This window comes from Cibotium barometz, chromosome 13 (genome assembly GCF_041138505.1).
Source record: "Cibotium barometz isolate CiBa-2024 chromosome 13, ASM4113850v1, whole genome shotgun sequence".
Taxonomy (NCBI): Eukaryota; Viridiplantae; Streptophyta; class Polypodiopsida; order Cyatheales; family Cibotiaceae; genus Cibotium; species Cibotium barometz.
In genome coordinates, this window is record NC_141058.1 from 60,750,420 (window position 1) to 60,775,743 (window position 25,324).

General features: G+C 44.3%; 1 protein-coding gene across 8 annotated transcripts in view; it reads left to right on the forward strand.

Moving 5' to 3' along the window:
- Positions 1 to 4,532: 4,532 nt before the first annotated feature.
- The window catches only part of LOC147632905 (zinc finger (CCCH-type) family protein), a 32,288-nt gene continuing 11,496 nt past the window's right edge, over positions 4,533 to 25,324 (forward strand). For 4 of the 8 annotated variants that reach the window (XM_086807820.1, XM_086807821.1, XM_086807822.1 and 1 more), the window contains exons 1-4: positions 4,533 to 5,128; positions 5,214 to 5,306; positions 5,390 to 5,623; positions 5,721 to 5,793. In XM_086807820.1, the coding sequence (XP_086663946.1) occupies positions 4,643 to 5,128; positions 5,214 to 5,306; positions 5,390 to 5,623; positions 5,721 to 5,793 (886 nt within the window). In that variant the 5' untranslated portion in view covers positions 4,533 to 4,642. The remainder of the gene's footprint in view (positions 5,129 to 5,213; positions 5,307 to 5,389; positions 5,624 to 5,720; positions 5,794 to 25,324) is intronic. The other 4 variants (XR_015267246.1, XR_015267247.1, XR_015267248.1 and 1 more) reach the window with 1 other exon arrangement.

The following is a 25,324-nucleotide window of genomic DNA, read 5'->3' on the forward strand; positions in this document are numbered from 1 at the left end:
ATCTTTTTGTGCAAGACTATGGGCTCATGTCCCTTACACTTGAGAGTTGGTTTGGCCTAGTTTTTGTGATTTTTGGGAATTGATAGGGTGTGTTAAGTGTTCTTCATCTTAATTAAGGATTCTGATACAACTAATTAAGTGTTTATTTATTTTTTTAATGATTTAGCATGCTCCCACTCTACTAATTTCACAATGCATGAACAATTTATGAAAATTTATGAAATGCATGCACTAAAATTAATAACTTCACTCTAATTCAACCTAATGGAGCTCAATGCTCATGTTTTCAAAGTGGATTCCAATCCTAATCATAATTGCTAAGCTGATTCTTGGCTTAAAGTAATGAAATCTAAGTCCTTTGGGCTCCATCTTCATGTAAATCACCAATTTCATTGGCTCTAATTTCATGCAAATCACAAAAAATATAGGGTTTAGCCCTACCAATAGATGAACATAGAATACTTAATGCAAAATATAGAGTTTAGCCCTACCAATAGATGAACATTGAATACTTAATGCAAAATAAGCTTCGAATGGAAATCAAAAGTAATAAACAAACACATCCAAGGCTCCCAAAATTTTGTGTTTTTCAGAGTGTAACCTTCTAATCAACATCGAGAAATATTGGGTGATCCCAATAGCTTGGAATGGATGGAAAAATGGAGCTAAGTCCTAGGCTAATCCCTGGCAGTGGCACCAAATATATTTAAGTCAAGAGCTTACCTTAGCCTTGCTAAAGCATGTGTTGTTCGGTCTTGCCTTCAAGTTGCAAATGTAACTTTCCATTGTGGGTGCACTAGCACATCATATCCATCGCATCCTCACTTCGTTATCACACCGGAATACTCCTTGTTAAAGGGATGAAGGGAGAGCTCTCATGGGGGTAAGAAGAGATGGTCCTCAATGGTTCTCTCTCATAAAAGATGGGAAAAGAAGAAGCTAATGTAAGAGGTAAACCTATATCCAAACAAGCATCCATCAAGCAAGTAAGAACATAATAGCATGTAAGCAAGTAAGAAGAGGGACAGAAGAGAGCTCATAAGAAAACTAGTGCAAGGAAATGATTGCGTATTGCTTATTTATTCAAGTGACTAGTTTTCACAATAGGTCGGCTAAACTAAAAAATGGTCCGGTCTCTATTACTAGTCTTAAGCAACTCTGTACACTAAGTCCGTAGACTTGTTCTATTTGACATTAAGCGCATATAGTAAGGCTGCTTTATATGCTCCAGCACCATCTTACAAAAAGATAAGTGCCGTTCTTATGCGCAAGTAAGATGGCAAAGTGCCTTACAGTAGGTCAGTCGAGTGAAACCATGTTAACTTACAAATTGATTAATACGTTTCCAGGCTCATGTTTGTAGGCTTATGCATTTTTTATATGAACTAAGCTTACACACTTTATTTTTGTGAAATTGGCCTACTTGGGGTACATACTTATATGTAATAGGCCTATGACATGGTTGGTGTGTGCAATTATTGTGGGTAAAGAATTGTACTTTAATGCCCTAATAATTATAAACGACTTTCCTTGAAAATTGTAGCTGGTACTTATTATATGACAAGAAAATCTTTGAAGGACATGAGTGGGTATTGTCTTATAGGTCTTTAAGATAATAATAATTGGTTGGCATAATATTAGGTATACCTACCTCTAGACTCATGGCTCACATGTGTAGACTCATGGTTCACTTCTCTAGGCTCTCATGTGTTTGACTATGGGCTCACATCTTCTAACCCGAGAGCTCGTTTGGCATGGTTTTTAGAGTTTTTGAGGTTTCTAGACTTGATGATGTGAGGAGTGATTAAGGGTCCTAATCCTAGGAGTAATTAAGGATCCTATCCTAATTAGTGGTTGTTATGCAAGCATTTTTGGTTTTTTTTATTAGATTTACATCCTTTTAAGCTACCAATTCAAAAAATGCATGAAAAAATATAAAATGCATAAACAAAAACTACCTATCCTACTATAATCCAACCTAATGGAGCTTTATGCTCATGTTTTTGGAGTGGACTCCACTCCTAATCATAATTACTAAGCTATTCTTGGCTCACTGCAACAAGATCAAAGCCTTATGTGCTTTAAAATCATGCAAATCACCAAGAAACCAAGGTTTTTCCCTTCTAAGATTTGAAAATAGATTGCCCTAATGAAAATAAACTTCAAATGAAAATAAAAAACAATAAAACCGACACATCCAAGGCACCATGTTTTTTGGAGTGTGACCTTGTAATCAACATCAAGCAATATTGGGTTATCCCAATAGCTTGGAATGGACAGATGAATGGAGCTCTAGGCTAGGTAGTGGCATCAAATATGTTCAAGTCAAGAGCTTACCTTAGCATTGCCAAAGCATGTGTTGTCAAGTTTCGTCTTAGAGTTGCAAATGCAACTTTCCTATGTAGGTGCGCCAACTCATTCATTATGTCCTTGCTTTATTAATGCTCCTTGCTAGTGGGGTGAAGGGAGAGCTCTCTATGCCTAAATGGAGGCAACAAGAGATGGTCCTTTGTAGTTGTTCTCTCTCACAAAAGGTGGGGGGTCAAGGGGAAGCTAATGTAAGTAGAAAATATACAACCAATGCTATCTAACAAGCATCCATACATGCAAGATATTCAATATCACACATACAAGCAAGAAGAGGGAAGAGAAGAGCCTACAAGTAAACTGTTACGAGGGAATGTTTGTGTATTGCTTATTGTAAAAAATGACTTAAATGCAAGCGACTAAAAAGGTTTGAAACAAGTTTCATACCTTAAATACAAGCGACTAAAAAGGTTTGAAACAAGTTTCATACCTTTCTCTATAGATCAATCATGAGCTTACAAGAAGTGTAAGGGCACCTATTACTTGGTACGTAGCTATACCTTGAATATGTTTTTTAAAACAAACAAACACATGTGCACAATATGGAAAAACAAGGTTTAAAATGTTATTTTACATATTACTAGCTCATAAACAAGTGTATTGTTTTCAAATTGTGTAGAGAATTATTGGAATATCAAATGTTGCTTAGCAGTAGTCACTACATCCTTTTCATACGAGGGAGTTTTACTCAGGATGGTGCATGTGCATGTGTATTGCCAAGTCCTTATACTAGCTTCCAACAGGTTGTCATATTATGTTATTATTATTCACTACTACGAGTTGTTCAAAACTATTGCTGTTCACAATGGATGATGGGAGCATCTACCACATATATTGTGCTTTTATTGGATAGTTTAGCATAAAATCCATCACGTTGATAAGTATATTTTGCTCAATGAAGGCAAAAAAAGTCAAAGAAAGGCTCATGTCTAAGAAGAAGATGTATCTTGAGCCATTTGCTTCAGCATGGGACATCATAATATGCAAACACAAGTCACTACTTTTGGTGCTACGTATATGCTCGATGTGTTGTGTCGTTTCAATGTCAGTAGGGAAAGGCCACTGACACTTTTGATACGTCATAGTATATCCATTTGCATTAGGTGGTGGTGTGCTCCTCAAAGCTTTATGTGGAATTGGGTATTCACATACTATGAAATAGTTGTTCTACTTGATCATGAGATAATTCACGATCAATGTGCATTGTCCCGTTGCTTCGCGACTATGCACGATGGAGTGCTAAGTAGGGAACATGTATTTGCCCATAACTTCGAGACTATGCACGGTGGAGTGCTAAGTAGGGAACATGTATTCGCTTAACTAGTATTATTGATGTCACAGGCCCCAGGATCGGGGTCCCGGACATTGGGCCACAAGGCGACCCATCATCCCAACTCGTCATGCAACTCGAATCCATGATCCAATTGGCCCGGCCCCATCGACCCTTCGGCTTGGCACGGCTCACCGTCTCGGCGACTTCGCCATTTCCACTGTTTTTCCTTCCGTCGGTTTCATTTCCGCATCGGCATAGTTGCCGTCAAGGTGGGAAGGGCATCCGCCCTCGGGGCACAAGGCACCATGTAACCCTGACAGCAACATGGGAGGCCTAATGTGCCTACTTGGTGTGTGAGTGTGTTCTATGCGTGCCTAGGTATGAGTCCGTGCTTCACCTCTCCTTGAACTTCATCCCCATATAGATGCATGATATTCGGGGCACGACATACTTGCCATCAAGGTGGGGAGGGCATCCCCCCTCGGGGCACGCGGCACCATATGACCTCCATAGCAACACGTGAGGCCTAATGTGCTTACTCGGTGTGTGAGTACGTTCTATGTGTGCCTAGGTACGAGTCCGTGCTTCGCCTCTCCTTGCACTTCATCCCCATATAGATGCATGATATTCGGCGTGCAACATACTTGCCATCGAGGTGGGGAGGGCATCCCCTAGGGCACGCGGCACCATGTAACCCCCACAACAACACGGAGGCCTAATGTGCCTACCCAATGCATGAGTGCGTTCTGTGTGTCTAGGTATGAGTGAGTGCTTCGCCTCCTTGCACTTCATCCCCATTTAGATGCATACCCCCAAAGCCCCACGGTGGTTTCTAGACCTCACAATTGCACCCAGTGTCCTTGACCGAAAATTATTGCTCGGGAAACGAAGGTTTAAAATAATGGAAGAACGGCAAAATATAGCAAACAATAGGTTATCCTCAACGATATTTTGTTTCTAGCAGTAGAACCTTCAAATTTATATGCCTCCTCTTTCAAAGATATGAACTCCGTGCCTGACAGTGCCGGCGCTGGGCATGGTAGTGCATCGGTGCTGCCTGAAGCGGGAACAGGAGGGCAGGATGGCGAGTCCAAGCTTCTTCTAGAGTATGGTAGATCGGAGGAGAAAGACAAGGTTGGGGACGATGTGGCCGTAGGGAGGGTCGAGGAGGAGGCAGCGAAGAAGGATCTATTCTTCAAGACCAGCCTGTGCTCTTACTTCCGGAAGCTGGACAGCTGTAGGCACGGCGACAACTGTAGGTACGCCCATGGACATACGGAGCTCAGGCCCCGTCCCGATGGCTCCTGGGACCCCACCTCCGTTCGCGGCCGCGCCGCCCAAAAGAGAGAAAGAGAGCTGCCCAAAGAAGAAGAGGAGGAGGCGGGGGCGGAGCAGGAAGAGGATGGCGGAGCTTCTCTTCGCAAGTGCATCCGGGACCTTCCGCTGAGATGGACCTCCGAAGACCTCAACAAGCTCCTCGCAGACGAGGTAAGAGCTTGGTTCACTCCTTCCAGCCCATCTATCCACTGTCTTTCTCTTGTCTCCGCTTGCAAACCACTGTCTCTGCTTGCAGGGAGTTGCATTTCGTATTTCCAAGAAGAGGAAGCGCTCTCCAGTAGGTTTCGTAGAGTTTGAATGTGACGAGCACATGGTCCTAGCCAAGCAGGTACCCTCAGAAACAGTCTTTGCTGCCTGAGGCTTTGCCACATGTTTTGGTAGCAACAAATGACCATGTATTTTGTAATGCAGAAGCTAGATGGGCTAGCAGTCCACTCCAAGATCCTGAGAGTTGTAGATGCCTTGCCCCGGGCTTGGGAGAATAATAACATACAACAGGTTTCAGCACATGGTCATGAGTCGAATAATGAAGCCGCCACCAAACTCTTGGACATATGTGATGTCGTCACACCCCTAGCGAAATTGCCATACCAACAACAGCTTGACAAGAAAAGTGCGGAGGTCTCTCAAGTGCTCAAAAAGCTGGTCCGTGCGACAATCACAGAAATAGCTTTCACCCCCACTAAAAACAAGGTTAATGAGGTCGTCTTTGTAATGTTTGCATGTTGCAATGTAATTTCAGGTGCGCAATGTTCGAAAAGCGATTTCCCAAGATGTACCTCTTCCACAATGGGTTGTCAGTGCAAGGCTCCAAGGTTAGCCAGAATAAACATTCATTTATAAGACAAGCGTTTCTATTATGTATAAGTAGCTCTATACATTCCAATCATGTACAAATACTCATCACAATAAACATTCCAGGTTGTTATCTGAGCCTCTCATGGAAACATATGGATGAGTCCAAAATGAAAACATCAGGTTGTAATCTGTAGTTAGTGTGAGCCTCTCATGGAAACATATGGTCGAGTCCAAAAAGAGCCCTCAAAATGCCTTGCAGAAAGGCGTCTTCTTCAGACTTTTGCACACACTGAGCTGTAGAGGGGGTGTTAGAAATTGTGCATCTCAATGTGTTGTGAGGGACCAGACTTTTATTGGCACACGTATGTATTTCACATTGATGCTGGTCATGGATTTATGTTGGTCGTGGGCTGCTATCGGCCAGCTCCATGGGGGCAATCGGCTAGCCACAAGCCTTCCTATATAAGGTCCCCTTCGCTTGGGGGCAATCGGCCAGCTCCATGGGGGCAATCGGCTAGCCACAAGCCTTCCTATATAAGGTCCCCTTCGCTTCTCACTTGTTTATCATCTAACCTATTCACATGCACTTGTTCTCTGCACCATCTGCAGGCTGGTATTGCCATTGTAAAAGCCTCATGCTACATAATAAGATGTTCATTGTTTGATGTGTCTCTCTTCCACATTGTGCAACTTTATCAGACACTTGGTGAGCTTAGGATCTCATCCCATAGGCACGAGTTTGAGGTTGGCAGAGCAACAGGGATCCCTAGAGAGGGCAGACTCTTGAGGTTGTGCCAGATTCCATCGCCTATGGAGTATTCAGATCAACGTTGTCTTGAACTCTTCCTATTAGAGTTTCGATGACATAGAGAGTTACTATTGAGAGATTCTCGACCTCGGCACCCATCTCAATCTACTGTCACGAGTTTTTTCCGCCCTCAGGAGGACACTCAAATGGACGAGGCCATCATAGTAGTGACGAGGGGCCCACCATCTCGCTCCCCCACACCCCCCTCCCCCATGCCTATAAAGCAAGGGCAAAAAGGGAATCATGGAGAGTAGCCTTTTATAGAAAACAAGGCGTTACAAAATTCAAAAGGATCCAAAATATACAACTCAGATTTTGGGGGACTACCCGCGCAGAGCACCCAAGGTTACAAATGAAAAAAGGGTTAGAAGTTGAGGAAGAAGCGTCTTTCTTCGATATGGATGAAGATCCTTTGCGTTGTCGTTTCCAAGATTTTGACACTTGATGTCAAGTGTGGGACTATACTTTCAAGGAGTAGAGACTTCATAGTGGTGCTTGTAGTACTTCTAAGTACATTTCTTTTTTGCATGAAAGCTAGGGCAGAGTAGGGCAGAGGACCCGAGGGAAAGGTTGAACTCCTCCATAATACTTTATCTCAAAATATTAATGATCTTACTGACATATGGTGTTGCAGAGGAGTACCATGGGGCTGAAGTCGGGCCGGAGCTGTTGAAGAGCAGTCTAGTGTGATGAAGGTGTGCTGAAGCAGATCATAGGTAAGAAGTCAATGGTGAGGTGGAGGAGCCACAGTAGGATGAGCTGGACGTCGCCAAACAAAAATGCAGGAGGGCAAAAAGGGCCTTCGAAGCTTGGGGTCGGAGTGGCCATGTCGAAGCTGGTAGGCAGGGAGAGCTGGTGCACTGGAGGAGGAGCCACTAGTGAGGTGTTGCTGGTTGAGATGTTGTGGAGGAAGATCACACATATGACTGTTTCTAGCACAGACAGCCTGTCACAAAATTCCTTACAGCTTCTATTTTTCTACTGTTCATGTGTGGCATGTGGAGCCTGACATGACATACATGTATGGCTGGTGTAGCTTGACATGGTGTGTCACTTATAAGTGAGTGTGAACGTGCACCAATAATTATTAGCATGTGAACTCATAAAGCTGTAAATTGAGTTTTTGGGAATGCTTACCACCTGCAAAACACATGTAGACCACATGTCAGTCCCAAATAGGTGTACACATACACGTCCACGGGGTGCCCAGGCATCCCCAGCCCCATGGACAACACAGGCAGAAATCTCAGGCATTGTCCAAGCAAACAAGACAAGTCATCCAAAGATAAAATCAAAGTCATGCACACACACGAGTGCAGCTAGACTGGAAGAAACACCCATCTGCTCAGTTGTATCCAATAAAATGTCCGGGACTCATGATCCTTCTGGAACCTTCCCAGTACATAAATACAAAAGATCTCCAAGATAGCTAGTCCCATACAATTTCATCATGTCAGGCTCCATGGGCCATACATATACACCATGTCAGGCCCCACAAGCCACACATGTACTATCATGTCAGGCAACAACTTATAAGTGACCAAACAACTTATAAGTGAGTACACATTGAGCAGGACTTATTTAATACACGTAGCAGCCAAAAGCTGGGCATTGGACATTATTTGGGACTCCTTCAAGTAGGCTCCCCCTTCTGGACCTAAAAGCACATGTGGGAGTTAAAATTGACGGAGGAGCTCTAATCTTGAGTAAGACTCCAGTTTCATGTGAGGTGCTTGCTTTTACGGGTGCATGGGAGCTGGTCGATTGCTTCTACAGGTTGTTTACAGCCTTCTATCGTGACAAAAACCTAATAGGTGCATGGGAGGTGCTAGCCGACCCCTTCTTCATATTCTCCACTATTGGCCGGCTGATTTATAGCTTGAACAGAGGATTAAAACAGAGAGGAAGAGCTGGTTGTGGGCATCTAGACAGTTTTCCTTTTCACCGGGGGCTTGCAGGCTTGTGTACAGCTGTTGGTCGATTTCTTTTGAGGCTACTGAGGGCTGGTTGACTGCTGAAAACAGCCTTTGAGGGCTGGTCCACTTGCTCTATGAGCTAGACAGGAAGAAGATGATGATGTTGAGTTGTCCCGGGCTGATGCGGGAGTGCTATGGGTTGTCCCTAGTTGTCCTGCATGTGCTTGATGTCGGGAATGCTCACTTGTGCTGAGAATTGTCAGCAAATTCAGTTTATGTTATGTTTTCTTGTTTTCATATTGTATTGGAAGAAACAGGTGCAGCCAGCGGTGAACCCTTGGCACCCGCAAAGTTGTAAGCAGACTCCTTTTTGGTAATCTAACCATAAAGGGGGGGGAGGGGGGGTCAGCCCATCTTCTGGCCCCTAGTGTGGTGTACTGTGCAGATTTTTCATCTTGTTTTATTTGGCATGCTTATGTGTATTTTCAGATTTCATGATTGATAAGATTTTTCCGTGTATAGTTGCCCTTTCGTTTACATTGGTATCAGAGCCTGGCTTTCTACATAGTTGTGCCTAATATGATGCTGGATATGGCTGTAAGGAGTCATTATCCGTGAGAGAAGGTTGGGATTCCTCGTCTAATTGTCGCGCCTCGAAAGAGGTTACTTTTGGTTTAAGCGGCAGTGAGCATGTGGAAAGACTTTGTGGCTGTGTAGGGGCACTGTTGCACCCTTGTAGTCTATTCGGTATCATACTTGGGGAACTGGTAGAGAGCGATTCCGGGGCACGGAAAATTCTTTTCTTTCTGAAAAGTTGGAAGATACATTATGGCCAGCCAGATAGATCATTCTGTGGAGGACTCTATCACCCGTACTCGCCGCATGCAGGAAGAAGATAGAGACAAGGATCATGTTGGGGCTTTGGCGGATAACGATCCACCATTGTCTGCCAGGGCTGAGGATCAGCAGGATATTGATGCCTTGATGAATGAGCTTGAAGAGCTCCGTGCTTTGCAAAGAGATCTTGATGTACAGAGGGTCATTGAATCAAAGTCTCATGTCAAGGCTGATGTGGTCACTTTTGATGTAATTGCCCAACAGATGGAAATCGACAAACCTCGAGAGTTGGCTGTTGCTTATTTAAAAAGCCGTGGCGATGTTGTTTCCGATGATGAGGGCAAGTGGGTCTTCACACGGCAGCCTCGCAGGCTATCCCGCCCGTGAAGGAAACTCCGATGATGTTGTGAGAGGGCATGCAAACCGCACCAGTGATGTGAGTGGGCATGTAGCCCGAGCAAGTGTTTTGAGGGGGCTTGCAGCCCATGCAACAGATACAAGGGGGCATGCAGATCGAGGAGATGATGTACATCAACATGCAGCTCGTGGGGATGATGAGGGGTTTTCAGTCCATTTGAGAGGTGCAGAAGATCTTCATGCATTGTCAGTGGTGTCTCCACCTTCTAGGTATGTTCCTGCTCCTAAAGTTTCATCCAGAGTGGAAGGTGTTACACGGGAAATTAGGGTTCGTGAAAGATCTGGGCATCGTATGACGAGCAGGATGATGTATTAGAGCGTCGGGATGCTCGTCATAGCAAGAAGGCCAAAGAGTTTAAGTCAGGAGACAAGGACATCAAATTCGAGAGCTATAATGGAAAGTTGGATACTACCAAGGCACTTGCTTTCATAAGGCAATTTGAAATAGCCTTTTGCACTGAGGAATTTACCGAGAAATCTATGTTAAGGCATGTGGGTATGCATCATAAAGAGACTGCAAGTGATTGGTGGATGGCAAAGCTTTTGGATAGGATAGCTGCCCGAACATGGAAGGCTTTCAAAGAGCAATTTTATGATTAGTTCCTTCCTCCTCACTCTGAGAAGAATGTACGAAAGGAATGGGATTGGCTAACACAGGATGAAGGCGAATCCGTTTCCTCTTATGTTTCAAAGTTTTGGTGGATTCTTCTCAAAGTCACACCTTTCATGACGATTAGTGAGGATGAGAAGAAAGGAAAGTTTGAGTCAGGGCTGCAACGAATCATTCAAGAGAGCCTTGCAGTGTATCCCCACAACACCTTACAGGAGCTCATATACTCGGCCATTATTTTTGAGGAGTTGCATGGCAAGGGAGCGTCAAAAAGACAAGAATTCAGCTCATACAAGGGAAAATTCAGAGTTGGAATTGAGCAGAAAAAGGGTGGACAACTACCTAAGTTTATGCCTCATGAGTCCAAGGATGCAAAAGGGGGTTCAGAAAAGAACCTGGGGGGTAAAAAGGATGATCCTAAGCTGTCTAGACAACATATCTTTGATTGCATGAGAGAGGGGAAGTGCTTCACTTGTGGGAGCAAAGATCACATGAAAGCTCAATGCCCCCAGAATCTCAAAAAGAATAATGTGCAGGATCTTAAGTGAATATGCTGATTGTTTTGCTGATTCACTACCAGTACAGTTATTCCCAGAGAGGCCAGAGGATCATTGTATTGATATAATCCCTGGGAGCTCTCCTCCTAACCGACCTTCTTATAGGGTGAGTGTTGCCCAACAGGAGGAAATCATGACTCAAATAAATGATTTACTTGAGAAGGGGTTGATAAGGCCAAGTTCTTCGCCTTATTGTTCTCTAGTTTTACTTGTGTAGAAAAAGGATGGGACATACAGAATGTGTGTTGATTATAGGGTCCTTAACAAGATTACTATCAAGAACAGGTTTCTGATTTCTCGAATCGATGATATTCTTGATAAACTTGAGGGAGTTGCTTGTTTTATTCGCATTGATCGTAAGAGTGGCTACTATCAGATTCAAGTGGTATCTTAAGATGTGCACAAAACGGCTTTTCGAACATCATTTGGATTATATGAGTATTCGTTGTGCCATTTGGACTTATGAATGCTCCCGCGACTTTCAATAGCATGATGGATATAGTTTTTTGACCACACCGCAAGTTCACATGAACTTTCTTTGATGATATTATCATTTTTTTAAAAAGAGTGAGCTTGAACATAAAGAGCATCTTGCCAAACATAAGCTTTTCATCAATGGAAAGAAGAGTGAATTCTTCAGAAATTCACTATTTAGGACATATTGTTTCCAAGGATGGAGTACGCATGGATCTCACAAAGATTCAAGCCATCAAGGATTGGCCAGAACTATAGAATGTGCATCAAGTTAGGAGCGTTATTGGTTATGCTCTTATTATTGTCGATTTATTCGACACTTTACTTTCTTAGCTTCACTGTTACATGATCTAACGAAGAAGAAAGTATAGAGTCAATCCTCTACTTCTACAGCCAAGTTAGCTATGTTACTCTTCTTCTCTGGTTGTAATCCCTTCCTCCATTCTGGATTCCTCGTTGATGGGTTCCAAGTTCGAAATTTCTCCATCACTTCTACTTGTAGCAATTTCAGGTTCTTTTCCTCGTGATTGGAGTGGTTTAACACTTCCGGTCTCCTTTCCCTCAGCTCTTGCCCTACGAGTATCAAGCTCTTGTTTCCTTAAGCTCAATTCTCAGAGTTGTCATTCTACCTCACTTCGTTGGAAATCCAATTCCACCTCCTCGGTGGTGGGAAAGAATATTTGACCCGTCCTAACTGCACTTCCCATATCTCGTCTAATTCGAGGGGTGTCAATGTTTGACAGCCTAGAATTCTACGCTTGGACTGGCACTTCTTGTCTTGGACCGAGTCCAGCGCTAGTTGATGGACCCATGCATGCAAATTGTGCTTCTTCATCACCATGACTAGTTTGGAGACCGAAAAATCCCCGGGCGATATCAATGATCCCACTAGACTTGGTTGGAGAGAGTGGTTTTTCTTCTTCCCCAAACCCAACGTATCTCAGCCCTTCTTTCATGGATTCTTCACTACTAGTTTCCGCGGTGGTTAGGTTTCTCAAAACACTCAAGTGTGTGCTTGCAGAATGTCCTGATCCCACACTTCTTTGGTAGGAAGTTCCTGGATGATTTGATGCACCATCGTTAGGCGTAAGATCATCTCCGCTAAGTTTTCCAGATCTTAAGTGCATGTATGTATGATTTGATAAGCTATTAATCAACCCAAATTGATTCAATTTCTGATTCTATCACTATGTTCAAGAGGCGTGAATTAGCAAAGAATGTTTCACGTCGTGAAATAGCAGGACTCGGTTCACATCGTGAAACTGCAGAAAAATGGTTCCCTAATACACAGGCTTTGGAAAGATATTTCTTTTGGCCAGCTCTACGCAGGGATATTGAAGCTTATGTGCAAGAGTGCATAGTGTGTCAGAAAGTCAAGTTTGACAGACACAAGACACCTGGTTTACTTCAGCCCTTACCCATTCCACAAGAACCATGGGAAAGTATTGCTATGGATTTTATTATGGATTTGTCGAAATTGGCACATGGAAACGATGCTACATGGACTATTATAGATCGTTTTAGCAAACATGCACACTTTATTCCTGTGAGGAAAACAATCAAACCAGAGCACATGGCAAAGTTGTTCTTAGCTCAGATTTTCAAACATCATGGCATGCCCAAGTCTATTGTGGGGGATAGAGATCCTCGGACTACCAGTTTATTTTGGCGGGCATTGTTTGATAATATGGGCACAAAGCTGAGTTTTTCATCAACCTATCATTCTTAGACAGATGGTCAGAGTGAAATTGCAAATTCAGCTGTGCTTGACTTGCTCAAGTGTTATGTATCTGAGCAGAAGTCAGATTGGGAAAAGTATTTGCCATTGGCAGTTTGCATACAATAACACAGTGCATTCTTCAACTAATAAGGCTCCATTTGAGATAGTCTATGGCAAGGTGGTGCTTCCACCTATCTTACGAACAAAAGATGAAATCTTTGCAGCAGAGATGAGTATGTCCGTGATTTGGATACTGCGTTTGCACAAGTGCAGACAGTCATAGAAAGATCTCAAGCTAAGTAGAAAAAGGCAGCTGACAAACACAGGCAAGAGGTGGTTTTCAAGGAAGGTGATTGGGTATTACTCAAGTTTGAGAAAGCATGTCTTCGGAGGCGGCCAGGTAAGGAAGGCCGGTTTCCTAAGCTTTCAAACAGATATTACAGGCCATTCCAAATTTTGCAGAAAATAAATGAAGTGGCATATAGATTGGTATTGTCCGATCATTGGAAAATACACAATGCCTTTCATGTCAGTTTGTTTAGGCCTTATATGGGACCACCTCCTTTGGAACCAGTTTTGGAAGATCCACCAGAAGTGGATGAACTTGCGGAGGTATTGCAACCTGAGCAGATAGTTTTTCATCAAGAGCGCAAGCATGCAGGTGGCAAGCTGGTGTGCAGGTATCTTGTGAAGTTTAAAAACTATCGGCTATGGATAAAAAATGGATGGACGAGGATTATTTTGCGGATTATCCGGAACTTCTGAAGGCCTACTTGGAAGCTTTTCAGTTGCGGTCAACGGCTTAGAAGCTGGACAGCTTGTCACAAAATTCCTTACAGCTTCTATTTTTCTACTGTTCATGTGTGGCATGTGGAGCCTGACATGACATACATGTATGGTTGGTGTAGCCTGACATGGTGTGTTTGTGTGGCATATGGAGCCTGACATGACAGTACATGTGTGGCTGGTGTAGCCTGACATGATAGTACATGTGTGGAAAGCACATGTGGGAGCTAAAACTGGTGGAGGAGCACTAATCTTAGTAAGACTCCATTTTTATGTGAGGCGCCTGCTTTTGCGGGTGCATGGGAGCTGGTCGACTGCTTCTATAGGCTGTTTACAGCCTTCAATCGCGACAAAAACCTAACAGGTGCATGGGAGGTGCTGGCCGACCCCTTCTGCATGTTCTCTACTGTTGGCCGGGCTGGACACAGGATAAAAACAGAGAGGAAGAGCTGGTCATGGACATTTGGACAGTTTTCCTTCTGACCGTGGGCTTGTAGGCTTGTGTACAGGTGTTGGTCGATTTCTTTTGAGGCTACTGAGGGCTGGTTGACTGCTGAAAACAGCCTTTGAGGGTTCTCTATGAGCCAGACAGGAAGAAGACAATGATGTTGAGTTGTCCCGGGCTAATATGGGAGTGCTATGGGCTGTCCATAGTTGTCTTGCATGTGCTTGATGCCAAGAATGCTCACTTGTGCTGGGAATTGTCAGCAAATTCAGTTTGTGTTATGTTTTCTTGTTTTCATATCGTATTGGAAGAAACAGGTGTAGCCAGCGGTGAACCCTGGGCACTTGCAAAGTTGTATTGGAAGCATACTTCTTTTTGGTAATCTAACCATAAAGGGGGGGGGGGTGGGGGTTCAGCTTATCTTCTGGCCCCTAGTGTGGTGTACTGTGCAGATTTGTCATCTTGTTTTATTTGGCATGCTTATCTGTATTTTCAGATTTCATGATTGATAAGATTTTTCCGTGTTTCGTTTACACAGCCCATGATGATGAAGAGGCGGCAAAGAGAAGCGCTCAGTTATGTATGGAGAGCACTGAAGACGTGTGTTTTCCTTCCGTGTGGCACCACGAATGGCTGCATTAAGTTCAGCCTGGTGTGGACAGCTTGTGTGACCTCATATGTGCTGTGTTAAGGGCTGTATATGCTGCTGGACAGTGGGCTAAATGGCGGACTTGGATATCACAGGATCACACATATGCATGAGAAGAGGAAAACACATAAGAGGCATTGTTGTTGGCAGTGCAACAGAAAAATGCAGAAACCCTAAAAATACAGAAACCCTAAGAGTGCAAAAACCCTAAAAATGAAGATGTGGTTCAGCCTAGCTCTGATACCATGTTGAAATTAGGGTTTCCTAGGAGGAGTTATGGAGAATGAAAGATATCCATGATAGGTTTGTAGGGGTAGAGTGCAAGTAGAGAGATGATATGGAAGCTCAAGCCATGACCATGGTGCATATATATATATATATATATATATATAGAGAGAGAGAGAGAGAGAGAGAGAGAGAGAGAGAGAGAGAGAGAGAGTATAGTTATATTAACGTCTACAGAAGACCCCAAGGGCCTTTGAGTCCAAAAGTAATACAATGGTACCATGGATATATTGAACCATGGAAAACTGAAAGAAAAAGTAAAATGATAACATCTGACATTACATGTGATCAGCAGATGATCCTGTGTAGAGTGAGATATGCTATGATTAGCTAATGACGATACCCTCCTCGGACAGAACCGATCTGATGGTGGAGTGAATATCAGGCCTCTGTGATGGGAGCGCGTCACGTCGGCGGAGAACCTCACGAATCTGTCTGGGTGGTGGAGGGACGTGATGCTTTGGTCGGGGACGTCTGGCTCGTAGAACTCCTTTGGGGCGTGGAGTTGGAGCGTGGGTACGGTTGGTGGGCTCTGATGTCATAGTAGAGGAAGTGTTGTGGGCAATGGATTTCGATGTGGATGTGTGTACAACAAAGAAATCTGTGATGGCTCTTTGTGAGGTGTCTTGTTGGAGCCGGGGATGTCTCTCAGCATGCTGCCTCAACCCTACATCCCTGTGTCGTCTGAGCTCCAAGTACATGCCCAAGCACCTTTGATCCTCAAACTGTATCACCCATGTGAGTGGTCCAAATCCCTCTCTAAAGAGGTAGTGGAATCTCCCCCGTATCTTATAGTAAGCCGGGCAACTAAACATAAAATGGGCCTCATCCTCTACTGTCCTTGTGGTGCATACTGTGCATGTCCTCTCCTCATGTGGGATATCCTCAACGGTGGGAGGATACGCTCAGCTAGCTGATCGTGATACGCATAGCATGTGACGTGTATCTGTATGTATCCCGGGATCTCAAAGAATCCATTCTTGGAGAGTCTGAAGAAGTGATCTCTGTAGAACTCACACTTCTTACCAATCTGTGACGGAGACACCCATGTCTGGTAATAACACACAATAGAGAGGAGTTGCACCACACAAATATTTTCTTCTATTAGAATTGAAAGCATCTTTTGAAAGATGTCTCTTGAGCCACCCTCAGATAAGTTAGGATCTTTGAAAACTTGATCCTTAAGACTGAGAGGAAGGAGTGAGAGCACAACGACACACACAGTAGAGAATCAAGAGTTTGGGGATAATGAGTATGTGTGTACCTCCCCAAGCACACAGTCAACCTTTTATATTAATGGATAAGGTTACAACACTAAGTACACAATACTTAGTGTACTTAGCAATAAAAGTACTAACTGTACTTAAGTGTACTAACTGTACCAGGGTGGCATTAGTGCCTTTACCCCAACAACCTCCCACTTAAAGGCAATATGCCCTCAAGTAAAAAAATGAGAAAGTACAACATATACACAATGGAGTACATGGCCAAATGAGGCTCATCCTATACCCATCAACTGTCGGCAGTGTGCAAACCGCTCTGCAGGCAAGCCTTTTGTCAACAAATCGGTTGGATTGTCATCCGTATGAATCTTGACAAGCTGAATCAGCTTATCATCTATCACCTCTCTAATGAAGTGATACTTCACATCTATGTGCTTCGTCTTTGCATGAAAGACAGGATTGTGGGCCAACTGAATAGCACTCTGACTGTCACAATGCAACAATGGGATATCTCCTGTAATGCCCAAGTCTCCCACTAGCCGAGATAGCCATAAGGCTTCCTTGCATGCCTCTGTGGCTGCAATATATTCAGCTTCTGTGGTGGACAAGGCTATGCACTGCTGCATCCTTGATACCCACGACACTGCACCTCCTGTGAATGTATAAACATAACCGGTAGTAGACTTCCGGTTATCTGGATGACCAGCATAATCTGAATCAACATAACCATGCACTTTTGCATCCTGCTTGCCAAAGCATATGCACAACTCCTGTGTGCCCTTCAGGTATCTCATAATACCTTTCACTGCATCCCAATGCTTCTTGCCTGGATTTGCCATATACCTGCTAACCACTCCCACTGCAAACGCAATATCAGGCCTGGTAGCAACCATAGCATACATAAGACTGCCACAAGCTGAAGCATACGGAATCTTGGCCATCTCAGCCCTGTCAGCATCTGACTGTGGGCTGTCCATTGCACTGAGTTTCACATATGGAGGCAATGGAGAACTAAGAGTCTTCCCCCCCTCCATGTGAAACCTTTGCAACACCTTGCCAATATATTCTGTCTGAGACAAATACAACAGACGCTGTCCCCTGTCTCTCCGTATCCGCATGCCCAGTATGTGATTTGCATCACCAAGGTCCTTCATATCAAAGGCCTCATGCAATCTCTTTTTTAGATCATCAAGCTCCTTACGAGCCTTACCGGCAATAAGCATATCATCCACATATAAAATGAGAATGATTAAGCTGCCATTTGCAGCTTTCTTTGTGTACAAGCAGTGATCGGTATCACTTCTCCTGAAACCTTGGGACCTCATGAAGGTATCAAATTTCTTATACCATTCTCTTGGTGCCTGTTTCAGCCCATAAAGGCTCTTTTTCAACTTGCATACAAGTGACTCCTTGCCCTTGACTGCAAAACCCTCTGGCTGCTGCATGTAGATCTCCTCATGAAGATCACCGTGAAGGAAAGCCGTTTTCACATCCATTTGGCATAATTCCAAATCCTCACATGCAACCAAAGCAAGTACAGTCCTGAGTGTGGTCATCTTGACCACGGGAGAAAAGATTTCATCAAAGTCTACACCGTATTCCTGCTTAAAACCCTTGGCAACTAATCTGGCTTTATACCGTGGTCTAGCTCCAGGTGTGACTTTTAGTCTGTATACCCACTTGCATGGCAATGTCTTCATGCCCTTTGGCAGCTGCACCAATTCCCAAGTGCCATTTTTATGGAGACTGTCCATTTCGGACTTCATGGCTAGTTCCCATAGCCTCTTATCATGCATTTGCACTGCCTCCTTATAACAGGAAGGCTCTCCACAGTCTGTAAGCATTATAAAATCTGCTCCTGGAACAAATCGGGCTGGCTCCCTCCTTTGTCGTGTGGACCTACGGACCCATGGGTCTTGCTGTCCAGCCTGCTGGTCACCTAAAACAGGTGGCTGTTCCATCAAACCTGGTGGCAAAATAATGCCTGGGAGATCTTGCAAAGGTGGCATGTCCTGTAGGACATCTTCTGCCACTGCTGGCTGATTATTTTGACCTGCTGCAGCATCATTTAAAGGCTGATTACGCTGCTGTATTGGCTGATTAGCAGGCTGCCTGAATTGTACAGGGTGTTCCAAGTCATCAACATCAATGTCTGAAGCATCAGAAGACTTACTGTCTGCCTTAAACATGCATGACTCGTCAAACAAGACATCATTGCTGCGTATAAGCTTCTTATTTACTGGATCCCATAGGCGGTAACCCATCTCACCTTTGTCACCATATCCAAGAAATATGCATTTTAGAGACTTAGGATCTAACTTGGTTCGTTCTTCTCTGCGTATGTGCACGTACGCAGTGCAACCAAAGACCCTTAAGTGCTTATAGGACGGAGGTTTTCCTGTCCAAAGCTCTTCTGGCACTCCGCCATCCAGTCTCTTATTCGGTGACCTATTTATGAGGTGTACTGCTGTCTTAACAGCTTCAGCCCAAAATCCATAAGATAAAGCAGCATGTGACATCATAGAGCGGACCTTTTCCTGTATGGTTCTATTCATGCGCTCTGCAGTGCCATTTTGCGGTGGACTGTAAGGAGCAGGGAGTTCCCTTTGAATACCTCTAGCATCACAAAAGTCATTGAATGCTTTAGACATATACTCCCCACCATTATCTGACCGCAAAGCCTTGAGTGTTTTGCCTGTCTGGTTCTCAACCAAAGCAAGCCATTTCTGAAACACTGTAAAGACATCGCTCTTCAACCGAAGAGGGTACACCCACACCTTACGTGTGGAATCATCAATAAAGGAGACAAAATACCGTGCACCTCCAAGTGATGGACTAGGCATCTCACACACATCTGTATGTACAAGCTCAAGCTGAGCATCCTTATGTCCTATTCTCCTCTTATGAGGGCACTGTAATTGTCTACCATATATGCAATGCTCACAAAACTTAAGATCAGAAAATTTAAGAGACGGTAAATAGCCAAGACGAGCCAATTGCTCCATTCCACTTATGCTCATATGTCCCAACCGGCTATGCCACATTGAAATATTCGGAAGCTCGGTGGCATGAATATCAGTATGATTACACACTTTGGCATGAAGAGTATACATTGTGTCTACCTTGGGCCCTCTGGCAATAACCAGGGCACCTTTGGTGACCTTCCAACAACCATGACCAAAGCTGGTCACAAATCCCTCATCATCCAACATACCAGTGGAAATCAGATTTTTCTTGATTTCCGGTACATGCCTGACATTATGGAGCATGAGCTGAGTACCATCAGCAAACACAAGCCTGACATCTCCAATGCCAACAATACTGCATGCATGATTATCTCCCAGAAAAACGACTCCATTACTGCCCCCTGCATACCTCACAAACAACTCTCTGTAAGGTGTGACATGAAACGAGGCACCTGAGTCAATAATCCAAGAGTGCATGTCTGCAAGACCACCTGCATGGAGAGCATGAGCATCCAAGGTAGAGAGAAATAAGACATCTCCCTCACTGTCATAACCGTGTGTAGAATGAAGTTCCTCAATCTTCACACTGCTCTTGCCCTTGCTTACTGGTACTATTGCCTTTGCATCTGCATCATTCTCCTTGGCTTTGTCCTTCTTATCATTCTTAAGCTTGAAACACTGCTTCTTGGTATGTCCCTTCTTGCCACAGTAGTAGCACTCAACATCCTTGTTGGAGCGGGACTTGCTCCTACCTTTTCCCCTTTCCTGGGATTTGCCTCTCTGCTGACTTCTGCCTCTTGCATTCAAGGCATTGTTAGGCTTCACTGCATCTTGAGCTTTCAGCTTTTGCTCCTCCTGCAAAATCAGTCCTGTGATATCTGAGAAGCCTATGAAGGCATTTGCATTCGTCACAGCTGTGGTGAAAGTATCCCAACTCTCTGGAAGAGATATCAAGAGTGCCATACCCTTGGTTTCATCATCCACCACGTACTTCTGATTCGCAAGCTGAGTAACAATAGAATTGAACTCATTAAGATGTGCATCCATGGAAGTCCCCTCCTTCATCTTCAAGTTGAAGAACTTGCGCAACCAATATATCTTAGAGGCTGCACTCTGCTGCTCATATGTGTCCCGTAGCTTTTTCCAAACACCCCAGGCGGTAGTTTCACTGTCCACATTCCAAACAACACTCCCATGGAGTGACAGTTCAATTATGGACTTTGCTGACAGATCAGCCAATGCCCAAGCATCATCAGACATGCCTTCGGGCTTTACACCTTCGTGTACTATAGGAGCATGAAACTGCCTGAGTATAAGCACATTTAGGACCATCTTCTTCCACATAGGATAATTTGCAGCACCCTGCAACTTCTTGATGTTCAAAAGTGAGGACTCCGATGATGAAGCCATTACAATCAGCAAACTGAGTAATATGGGTGCCTGACTCCCTGCAAACCAAGTGCAAGATTGCACTTGAACTGTGCTCAAAGATCAATTCCTGCAGCGGAACAAACAGGAACTGCACTTGCACTGTATCTCCCACTTAAACAGAGATTTATCACTGTTTACTGCTTGCTGCAGTTTCCGAACAGCAACTCTGTTTGCATCATTTAATGCACCGTTGTACAACCAGCAATATTCTGAATTTACAGAAGCATCTGCCCTGCATACACAGTGAAAAAACAGCAGTGTACTTTGCACTTTGTACCCTTGTACCGTGACTGAATTCAGTCAAACTGTTGACAAAGAACAGTCCCCAACTGTACCAGAAAGTACAGAATCAGTAATTTACTGTTGGACTGTTCAATGTTGTCGATTTCAAGCTTCCAGACACTTCTAAAACTGTATACAACAGTTTAGAACAGAAATTGGGCAAAAGCCCCTTAACTGGAGACAAAAAACTCAGAATTTCGAGTGCAGCTACTGCTTCACTGACAACTGTTAGGCATTTCCTTGCTTCCCCCAGCACTGATATGCATCCACCTTGCAAAAGCCCCAATCTGACTAGCACATTCAGTGCTTAAATCTGCAATGTGGTACTCAATGCATCTTCCACTCCCCGTAGGTCACAAATGCATACGAAATCTGCAAGAATCAAACTCCAATCGGGAGTATAAACGCAATGCGTGCGTGTACAGGCCAATTCTTGGCACTGGCTACAAAAGCCCCTTGATTCTGCAAACAAATGTCAAGGATTTCCTCACACAGCAGGCATAAACGCGTACTACACTTGCATCTGACCAACTGTGCTCACAATGAGCTCAAAAGGACTGCACCTGTACTTGCAAGTACACGGGTGCGAAAGGGAAGACAAAGCGTACCGTAAAAATGAAGAGAGAGAGGGCTGTCACTGTCGGAGCTTAGAGGCTGCGTGTCGCAGCGTGCTCCTGGAGGACCACTCGCGTGCTGCGAGCTAATGGTGCTGGTGTCGCCTTGGTGGCGATGTAGGCGCCGCTGATGCTGGCGTCGCCTGTGGGCGACGCTGGCGGCTTGAACTGGTGTCGCCTGCTGCCTGCTGGGCGGCCTGGCGCCGCTCTGCTGGGTGTCGCCTGGCTAGGCGACCTGGTGTCGCTGGCTGGAGCAGTAGCTGCTGCTGCTCGCTGCTCCTGGCTGCTCGCTGCTGGCGCTGGCTGGCTGAGCAGCACGCTGCTTGGCTGCTGCGCTGAATGCTACAGCTAAGACCCACGTTTGGGCACCGCGAAGACGAGAGCAAGGCCAAGCTACTATAGTCCAGCGAGTGGGGGGGAGAGATGTGCAATCTCGCTCTGATACCAGTTGAGAGGAAGGAGTGAGAGCACAACGACACACACAGTAGAGAATCAAGAGTTTGGGGATAATGAGTATGTGTGTACCTCCCCAAGCACACAGTCAACCTTTTATATTAATGGATAAGGTTACAACACTAAGTACACAATACTTAGTGTACTTAGCAATAAAAGTACTAACTGTACTTAAGTGTACTAACTGTACCAGGGTGGCATTAGTGCCTTTACCCCAACAAAGACGACAATCTTCTTCTAGTAGAATTGAAAGCATGCTATCAAAAGGTGTCTCTTGAGCCACCCTCAAATAAGTTAAGCTCTGTGAAAACTTGGAGATTTCTTATATGCTAGATGTAAGGACATCCTTCTTATCATCTTCATCAACATTTACTCCCAAGCTTGAGAGTTGTTGCAAGATAGACCCAAGATGGCTCAAGTGTTCACCCAAGGTTACCTTGGAGTTATTTATTTTGTTGCCAAATAGATTTTCTAGTTTGTTCCGTACTTCATTGGTGCTCTTGTTGAAGTCCACATGATGGACTAGATGGTCGGACAATGCGAGCTCGATGAGAGCCATGGCCTTATCATTTTGGTCTTGTGAAGTACGAATCTTCTCGACACTCGTCGTTACCACCCGATTTCGTGTCAATGCCATTGACCACTCTCTAGATGCCATCCCTCTTAAGAAAGAGGTGTATCTTTGTTTGCCAAGTCTAGAAGTTTCTTCCACTGAACGTCTCCATCACGAAACTGTTTTTATTTATCTCCATGATTTGATGCTTGCAGTTGACGGGTATTGAGTGAGGAGGCTTGATTTTGGAAAAGCCACCAATTTTTTTGGTGTTGCAAGCACTCTAATTCGATGCAAATTGCTGAATTTTGAAGAAACCCTAAAATTCTATAATTGGAGAAGCTTTAATTTGTGATTTTCACCATTTTTTTTTTTTGGGGGGGGGGGGTAACACAGTAGCTCTAATTTAATGGATTGTGCCTCATTTCTTATCTCCTCCAAATTTTGCTGTTGATGTGATGCCGAGGAGGTGAGCGACCACGACTGTGGCGACAGCGGATGATGGAGACGACGACATATGGTTCTTCTACAGTGCAAAGCAGGTCGATGATTTTGTTGAGATATCCTGACATATTCCAGAGCTTCCTACTTTGGCGGCTTCTCTCCTGGCAGTTGCTTCTCCTTCTTATGTTTCAGAGGAGGCATCTTCCACTATCTTGGAGCTTGTTCCTACTTCGAACCTGGCAAATTCAACTATCACTGATGATCAGTTTGTTCTAGTGGTTGTTTCAGTTTCTTCTTCTTCAGAGGAGGATTCTACTTCGGTCCCAATACTTGTTGCAGATGCAGAGGAGGTACCACATTTTTCGGAGCTATCTATGGTTCCATCTCCTAAGGACTTCTCTCTCCAGATTGATCCTGTTGTTTCGTCTTCGATATCTTCTCGATCTTCTCGTGGCTTCTTCCGGAGACGACCTTGGTATTCAGATGTACCATATCTTCGCGAGCTTTGTGCCTTTTATGAGGAGGTTGTTCCTTCAGACTCTTTGGAGGATTTTTTGTAGCGTACCGAACCTGGTCCACCCATCTGGTGCTGAAGAGGAGGTGTTGGAAATTATTTCATCCCCAAATGGGCTTTCCCATTCATATTCATGCTTGTATCTAGCTCCATATGAAGCCTTGCATTAGCATATCTTAGCTGAGATACCATTTTTGGGTATTTTTAAGGCATTTTAAGGCATTTTTTTGCTGCAGCCATGCTGTCGGCCTGTGACAAGCATACTGCGGTACTATAAAAGGGCTGGCTCTCTTTTTCCCTCAGATCATCTCATTTTTCATCTTCTGTAGTGATAAGCAGCATCTACGGGACCTCCTTCATATTGCTCCACATGATGTACTACCTTTTCAGGTGATATTCAGGAGTGATCTTCTTTTCTCCTTTATGCTTGTTGTCCATATACATTGTTGTACAGTTCTTGCAGCATTTCTGAGTGGGTATCTGAGCATAGTACCCATTATTTCAAAGCTTAAATAAAGAGTTTTGAGTCCCATCTACCACCTGTATACAACTCACAAGGGAGGTTAGAATATAGATTCAGGTGCACGGTTCACGAGAGGGCGTCCCCTACCCTTAAACTAGGCACACAAATCTTGTAGGCAGTAAAACTGGTCACACGAAAACAACTTTTGGTATGCAAGTATGCCATGCATAAGAATGTGCTAGACAATTTTCCTTTCATTTAGCTTGTAACGGGCAATCATGCCGGGCCTAGATATTACATTCCTAGGCCAACCGGAATACTCTACTTTGAATATGGGCGCGGACCAAAATCCCCAGCCTATTGGCCCTCGGTGCGTAGACATTAAGGCCCTTCCCATGAGGTGCCAGTCCACATGACCCTTGGTGTAGACATACGTCCCGTGTTGTAAGGTATCATGTCCACTATGGAGCTTGTCCATAGGTCCAAAGCGTAGAGAATGTCCAAATGGTGACATCATAATGGGTCGTGTCCACTATGGAGGTCCTCCATAGATCCAAAGCTCTTATATATCCGCCACCTTGGTGTTGCTTTTTCGAGAAGCTTCTTGAGGATTTTCTTGAAGATTGGGTATTGAGTATACTTGGACATCTTTGAGGTTTGGGAGTTGATTCAGACTTTGGATTTGAATTTGGACTTGGATCCGGATTTGGACTTAGACTTGAACTTGGACTTGGATCTAGACTTGGATTTGGATATTGGATTTGGTACTAGCCTGGTGAGAGATTCTTGTGGGTCATCTCCGTGGTGTGCATGGCATCAGAGATCTCGTGCCTCAACATCGACTCCTTGGGTTTTTACATTGACATATTTGTTTGATTGTGTATTCATTGGTTGTATTGATCTTGGCTAGCTTGCCCGTGGATTGTTCCTAAATAAATTCTTGAAAGGGGTCGGGGCTTGCTCCCCGCTTAGTCTAGTGTACTGTGCAAGTTCCCTATACCCTTCTCTCTTCCCCTCTTTCTCTCTATCTTTATCTCGTGGTGTGGCTGGGCATGCTGTTGGCCAGGCTTGGAAGGCCTGGGCAGCAAGGCAACCAGCTCT